At 41.9% G+C, this 7,500-nt stretch overlaps 1 protein-coding gene across 1 annotated transcript in view; it reads left to right on the top strand.

The window, feature by feature from the left end:
• The first annotated feature begins 473 nt into the window (after positions 1-473).
• Positions 474-7,500, top strand: part of LOC135097790 (uncharacterized) — a 35,313-nt gene continuing 28,286 nt past the window's right edge. The window contains exons 1-5 of the mRNA XM_063999840.1: positions 474-551; positions 1,017-1,210; positions 2,807-2,846; positions 7,065-7,120; positions 7,452-7,500. The exon at positions 7,452-7,500 is cut by the window's right edge and continues 42 nt beyond it. Coding sequence (XP_063855910.1) covers positions 474-551; positions 1,017-1,210; positions 2,807-2,846; positions 7,065-7,120; positions 7,452-7,500 — 417 coding nt within the window. The remainder of the gene's footprint in view (positions 552-1,016; positions 1,211-2,806; positions 2,847-7,064; positions 7,121-7,451) is intronic.

Here is a 7,500-nt window from a genome sequence, read left to right as displayed (position 1 = left end):
CAACTAGAGCCTTTTGAAAATAGTGTAGATACAGCGAGGAAGTGTTTCAGGATATAAGTCTTATAGTCACGTAACAAAGTGAGTACATGATACAGAATTCCAGCATACAACATACGTGGGGCACCTGTTACCTGTGACCTTTCTGATACGGCGCCACAACTCATTAAGCAGTGTGTGTCAGTGTCTTCTGTCTTCCCTCAGTGACGTCAGCTGTCCATTCGTAATCCAAAGTGACTCACGAATTACCAAACCACGAACTCATGTAACCAAACGAGGAAAGGCTTTGTCAGTTGTCGACTAACATAACACAATTACAACCACTGTCCTCAGCGTTTTCCTTCTGTCATAAGGTCTGTATTTTGAAACGCTTTGTTCTCTCACCACGAATATTTCCAAAGGCCACAGAGGTTCTCAAGAATCTTTCTCCTGTTCATGATGTAGAAATTTTGTTATTTTAGAGCCTTTTAAACGTAATGGAGGCGTTGCGCAAAAGTGTTTCAGATAATGATCAGTTCTCTGATCTGCTGAATATCTATCAGTTGTCAACTCTTGTAAGGAGAATGGCAGCAGATCAGAGGAGCCAAGATTAAGGAGCCGTATTCTCAAACGTTTCAGCGTCTTTTCTTGACTTATCCTATCAGACTCTAATGGAAGCTAATGGCGTTTTTTCAAGACGTTTTCGTAATTCTACATAATGTGTGACAAGGATTTTTACGATACTTTATTTGTATTTCGGTATTATTAAGTCTTCTACGAGTACTTTTACTTCTCAACTTCACAATGTTTTGTACCTTGTCTATTACAACTTTCCTTTCAGATTGTCCTTTCGGATTGTCCTGACTGTTTTAATTTTTGTTCACTAAAACTTTTGTCTTTTCCATAAAATCTAAAAAATATGCAAAATAACTACTGTAATACAAAAACTAACTTTTAAACTTTAAAACACCCACGTAAAGCAAAAAAGTCATCTGTAAGGCCTTAGAAAACAATCCTTATCAGAACACAAAGCCTTTCAGAACACGAACCAAGATTCAGGGACAAAGAAACGCCTTTACACTCTTGCACCCTCTTGGTCGCGTGTTGAAGCTGGGAGTCGGATCAGGTTTGTGGCGCACTGGTGGCTGCCATACGCGAGAGTGACGCCTGATACTAGAGAGCCGTCAAATGGTTCTCGTCTCCGTGCTCTTCGCTTCGGTCTAGCAGAGTCAGCGTGAGTGTGGGGGAAGCTTCGAAGTGCGATCCTAGTGTAGTAAAGATGTCGGTGTCTGCGAGTGTTTTGTTATAAGCTAGAGCAGCACAGCATGGCGCCTTCTATACTTTGATCCGGTGATGAGCTTATGCACTCGACGATAAGGCAAGGAAGCAGAGAGACAGTTTTCATACGTTTGTTAGTATATCTTAATTGTCATGACCAAACACATTTCTCTCTCTCTCTCTCTCTCTCTCTCTCTCTCTCTCTCTCTCTCTCTCTCTCTCTCTCTCTTTCTCACGTATCAGTCTTACTGACGTTTCTCTCTCAATGGGATATTAAAAACTTTACATCGCGAAGGAAGCTTTTGTACAACTTCGCTGGCGCTGGGTCACAAAACATCGGAGGCAAGGGTGTCGTATTCCCACTTCGAAGACTTGAGTTAGGACCACAGAGAGTACTAGAAGACTGCGTGGCTTTGTTTATGAATCCTTACTTATCACTACCTTACCTTCTCACGGTCACAGAGTTTTGTTTACGAATCCTTACTTATCTCTCTCTTATCTTCTCACGGTTGCAGAGTCACAAAAAAAAAAAAAGAATAAATAAAAAATCTAATGCAAGTGTCGGATTTTCTCCCGGTAGACTTGAGTTGCAAACGTATTAGAAGCGAGCGTTGTCTGGTTAATACGACCTGCTTACTGAGCGCTTCCTTGTCCTCTCACGATGTTTGCTAAGACGTCCACGTAAGGTTTCATATTTCAACCTAAGCCTCGTGGTGGGAGTTGCCGTGTTTCGTTAGTAAGCTGTATTGGGAATTAAGGATTTGTTGATGGTATAACTTGACGAAGGAAGTAAACTGATCATGGTGGAGGCTGTGAAAATGATTTTTTTTTCTACTTCCCGTGGTATGTAACACACACACACACACACACACACACACACACACACACACACACACACACACACACACACACACACAGTGAGAGAGAGAGAGAGAGAGAGAGAGAGAGAGAGAGAGAGAGAGAGAGAGAGAGAGAGAGCGGAACAAATGCCAAGGGCTCCCTCTGCCCTGCACACTCCCTGCAACAACAGAGGGCACGGAGGCAGCAGGCAGCGGTGGAGCGTGGCCTGGCATTAGGCCATACTCTAAAACACTTTCGCGTCGCATCTCCACTACTTTCAAAAGGGCTCTAGTTGAAGTTGCATTGTTTTTTTTACTGTGTTTTATGTTTCTAGTGACAGATTAACAAGATTCCTACATTATTAACAGGAGAAACACGCGTGAGAACTGGCTAATCATCTCTGTAGCCTTTGAAAATAGTCGTGGTGGGAGATGAAAGCGTCTCTGAACACGGGCCTTTGCGTCACGGGGTGTTTTCAGCGGTGCATTGTGGGCTGATATGGAGACGAGCGTGCGGGGGACATGGGAGATGGAGGGAAACCGAGCTATTGTCCGTGAATGCGAGATTATTCGTGGCGCGCTGTTCATCTTGTTATGCTATCGAGGACAAAGCCACCGACCTGTGATGGTGCTTGTTACGCCCGCAGACAAGAACGCACACACAGCCCGCGGACACGGTAAAGAGTCACTTCTAAATTTGTGATACCTCTCAGGCAAAAAAGCTTAATTGACTTTGGGGGAGTGGCACCTTCAGTGGGTCTTTTTTCACCTTTCTTGTTGCCCTTGGTCAGAGCCCCTTATATAGGGAAAAAAAAAAAAAATGCATTAAACCAGCAGATCTACACGTGGCCGTTCCTGTATTAATCATGTTTATCTGCGTCCATCTATTATTCCTGTCCATAAATTTGTCTGGTCTACTTTTACAAACCTCAAACTAATTCCGCACTGACATCGTGATAAAACTGAGTCTCTTCCATTCATCTTCCACTTTATTTGTGAACCAATTTCTTCCTATCCTTGTCTTAAATCTCACTTAATCAAGCTTGAATTCGTTCCTGTTAGTCGTATCCTGACTACTAATCTTAAGAATTTTTTTGTTCCTCTCACCTTTGTTATAGTCCATATGCCTGACAAATACCTCTTCCAGGTCCCCTCTTAATCTACATCTCCGATTTATGTGAATTTAGAAGTTTAAATCTCCTCTCGCAAGGATTATTCAATTTCCCTTGCATAATTTTTAATCATTCTCCTCTGCATTGCAAACCTGCTAAAGGTTTCAGGGGTCGTGGCTTATCGTTTTTTCGCAAATAAATTCTTAACAAAGAGTTATTTTGGCAGTGGATGTTTGAGACCCAGACCTAATTAGCAAAGATATGATTTGGAATCATATATGGATAATGAACACAATTGGAAGAAAAATTTAGGCTAAACTTAGGTAAAATTTACAGTAGCGAGACTAGGTGTCATGATAGATACCCCGCCCATTCATCTTTCGTGACGTCGATGCGATGTTTAACTATGACCTAAGAGTAATGACCCATCCAACCAGCAGTTCTGTCTTTTTGCTTCACTCACTGACTCACTCACGCACGCACGCACACACACACACACACACACACACACACACCGTAGCAATATTTCACCTACTATAGGTATGTATTTTCCTTATATGACAATATCATTTGGGGAAAACCGTTTTACTCGAAGGAAATCACTAAGGGGTTTTACTAAGGAAATCACTATCTTTATCATGGCGACACCTAGCCTCCTTACCAGTGTCTGTAAATTTCAGCTAAGTTTACCCCAAATTTACACCTATATTGCATTCATTTTCCACATATGGCACCAAAGCACATTTTTGACAATTAGGTCAGGGTCTCAAACATCCACTGCCAAAATAGCATCCTTATCCGACGCGTTAAGATTTTATTTGCGAAAAACGACAGGACAATGCGCCTGAAACCTTTACTACACGCCTTCTGCACCAGCAGTGGCGGTAATGCTTCACCAGGCGTTGGTAAACATAACACGCGGTGAACTCTTTTACTGAATGGCTGAACGTTTGAGCACTACACACAAAGATAAAGGAATTTAACAAACCCTTTATAATACATAAAGAATTCACGACTGCAGCGATATATCAAATATGTTCCTTGCACGATGGAAGCAACGTGACACCAATTAATGCATCACAAAGCAAGAGAGGCACAACATTCACACAGTGCCTCCCTAGCAGTGCTCAGTGAAGTGCTTTGTACACACTCAAAAAAATCATCGTTACAGTGCGGTTCGATGAGAGTTTCACACTGAACAATCTGGTAGTCTCGGCAGGATTGATAAGCGCGTTCGACTAAGGCTTCCCACTGTTTGATGAAGCGTTACTGTGGCAGCTCAAATCGTATTGCTTCATTTACAAGTCCTGCTCACTTGATTCATGCAGGTGTAGCCGCACCAAACACACGCATGTAGCCTGTTATCAATGGATCCGTCCTCAGTGTCAGTTAGTATCGTGCTGAATGTGTTACGATGCTCTTTTGAGTATGTGTACATATAGGCGTTATTAGTAACAGCGCGACAACCAAATCCTTGCGTGGGAAGGGAAACGGAACCTAACACGCTCCCCAGACGTTTGCTTGTCCGTAGGTGAAACCCCAACATTTTCATCAGCCAGTCAGCGCATAGCAACCGTAGCGCCCATACTAGCAAAGTTGACGAGAAGATTTTATCTGGAATAAAACTGAGGATGTAAAAGTGTTAAGGCCGTGACACTTGGTGCTACATTTTTTTTTTTTTTAGCTTATCTTGTAACATTTTACATTGAACAGAACTGGAAACTAAGAAATGACGTCAAAAAAAAAAAAATAAAATAAAATAAATAAATAAATAAATAAATAAATAAATGAATAATAATAATAATAATAATAATAATAATAATAATAAAGAAAAGAAAAGAGAACTAAATCACATGACATGTCGCATCTTTCCGAGCTTACAGTCTCGGTGGTATTCCTGTCTCATCAACTTCAAGTTAAACTCAGCATATCAAAGGTACCTCGAGACTTCTCTTGGACCTTTACCTTGGGACATAATTATGGATTATATCGTCATTTATGCTTAATGAAGTGCTAGTATATTCTCATTGGCGTATAATACGTGAATTTCAGTCTCCTCAACCTGTATATGAGGAAATATTTAGATATAAACACGTTTACAAGACTTTAGTGTACAAGTGAAGAAATAAGGTGATGTTTTTTCTGCCAGGTATCACGTTTATTTACAGCGTAAAACATGTTCTGTAAATCAACACGTATGAGAGAGAATTGTGTGATCAGAATAAGAATTAATTTTTTTTTATTTATAAGTGGAAGTAGAAGAATCGCGAAATATTCTGTATCTGAAGATATACGTTCTTCATTTGGAAGAAGCGGCACCACCGCGTGTTCCAACAATGTCGTCAGCTGATGCCTGGTCCACCTCCTCATAAACTCGCCTTCTCTCATCCTTATTTCGTACATGAGGTAAGTAGTATATGAATATTAATCTCCTGTGCTGTGTAGGAAGCTTTATACAGGAAAGTTACTCAGATTTCTTGCTTACAAAGGACAGGAATGTTTAGAGCATGTTCACGGGCGAGCTTCCTGAAGCTGCCATCCCACATATATTTCTCATGCCTTTCGCCCATTGCCATGATCCACGGGTTGCATGCGGTCTTGACTGCCGTATGGCAGTCCGTTACCATTCCTCCTGAATGGAAGAGAGAGCTGGTTGTCCCTATCTGGAAAAGGGAAAGAGGACCGCCAGGACTGCAACAACTACAGTGGTATTACGCTGTTGACTGTGCCAGGCAAGGTCCTTGCCTCCCCTTAATGAGAGAGGGGAGAGCCTTTCTCTCATTTTCACTGAAGGGTCTTTCAAGGAGTGTGGAGGCCTCCATTCCTTCAAAACTCGCGCGTGCGTGCAGGGGGCGTACATACGACTACTCCGGTACCATAACAAAGGATTCGGCTAATCATGTTTACTTACGTGTTTATGCATTCAAGTAAATCAATAAAAAACATCATAGAATTTACTATGATGTCCATGTTAATAAGGAAAGGCATAGAGTCCTGCTTATAGAAAATGTTAGGGATGCCGAATTCCGTTAACCGAAAGCTCTAGATTGCAGTGTTACCACATAAGAGTATTTCACGGAAGGTTTTGATTTGGCAAACTTGCAAGGTTAGGGAAACGTCGGTGATGGTACTACGGCCAAGAGTGTGTTGTCCGACACCACTGTGTCGCAACACTGTGACTTGTACGGCGTAGCAGCTTTGATTATAGGATGAGTGATAGTTTCAGGCACTTCCTCGTGTCATATGGGTGGAAAAATGCATTGCTGTGACAACGTTATAGGTGAAACTAAACTAAACTAGATAAAAGTACTGACAACTCTGGAGTCGTGCACACATTCAAACAAGATCTGTAAACACGTCTACTTTCCGCCGACACTCAGACAGAGAACTTCCCTTGGGCAAATATGGACTGAGGAGGGAAAGTTATGAATGAAAGTCTGTCAATACTAACACCTCACATCTCGGTTTGTGTGTTACGGCATCACTGGGTGCTGATACAAAAACTCATAAGCTGTCAAAATGTATTGTACCCCAAGGTGAGGAAAATGCAATTGCTCCCGAGCGCGGTGATGGCCGTCGTCTGGCAGGGGAAGCGTCGTTGCGTTCAGTAGAAACATGCTGTAATAGTGAATACTGTTTGGTTGTGTCTGGGTGCTCGTCCCGCTACTGTAAACGCCTTTTCGGTTAATATTTGCGATATTCTTACTTTGTCCTTGAACACTGACACGATGGTATAATATACTTACTGTAGTGTACGTATGTAAAAGTTTTAGACAGCGCCGTCTTATAGTTAACTCATAAATCCACGTTGAAATAAGAGATGCCTCCCGGAGACTAAGTCCACAAATTGTGTGCACAGTCCTTCCACACACTGAGCCCTGGGACTTCCTATGCATCTCAGGAAGTAGTTTATATGTAAGTAAAAAATAAATGTAGGTAAAATATATGTTAGCTTGTCATTGCACTGAAATTATTGAACGATAAGCATTTTATCATGAGCATTTTATTGTGAGGCACATTTTATATGCGATATGTATAAGGGACACTACGAGTGTATTATTATTCCGCGCTGACACATGGTGGCCGCTGCAGTCAGCCGGTTTCCCACTGTGGTGCCCCAATGCCAAAATGGCAGTCGATTGTAGTGGACGCAACTTTAAATGCCATAATTTTATCGTGCACTTCCGTAAGCAAGACGACTTGGGTGTACATTTCTTAAGACTGCACGGTGTTTTGTCGAAATCAGTGGAGTGTTGAACACTCGGTGGCGCCAGTACCCTCTGAGGATGAGGAAG

Source organism: Scylla paramamosain, unplaced genomic scaffold (assembly GCF_035594125.1).
Source record: "Scylla paramamosain isolate STU-SP2022 unplaced genomic scaffold, ASM3559412v1 Contig32, whole genome shotgun sequence".
Taxonomy (NCBI): Eukaryota; Metazoa; Arthropoda; class Malacostraca; order Decapoda; family Portunidae; genus Scylla; species Scylla paramamosain.
Note: the sequence above shows the minus strand (reverse complement) of the source record. Positions and strands in the feature narration are given on the sequence as shown.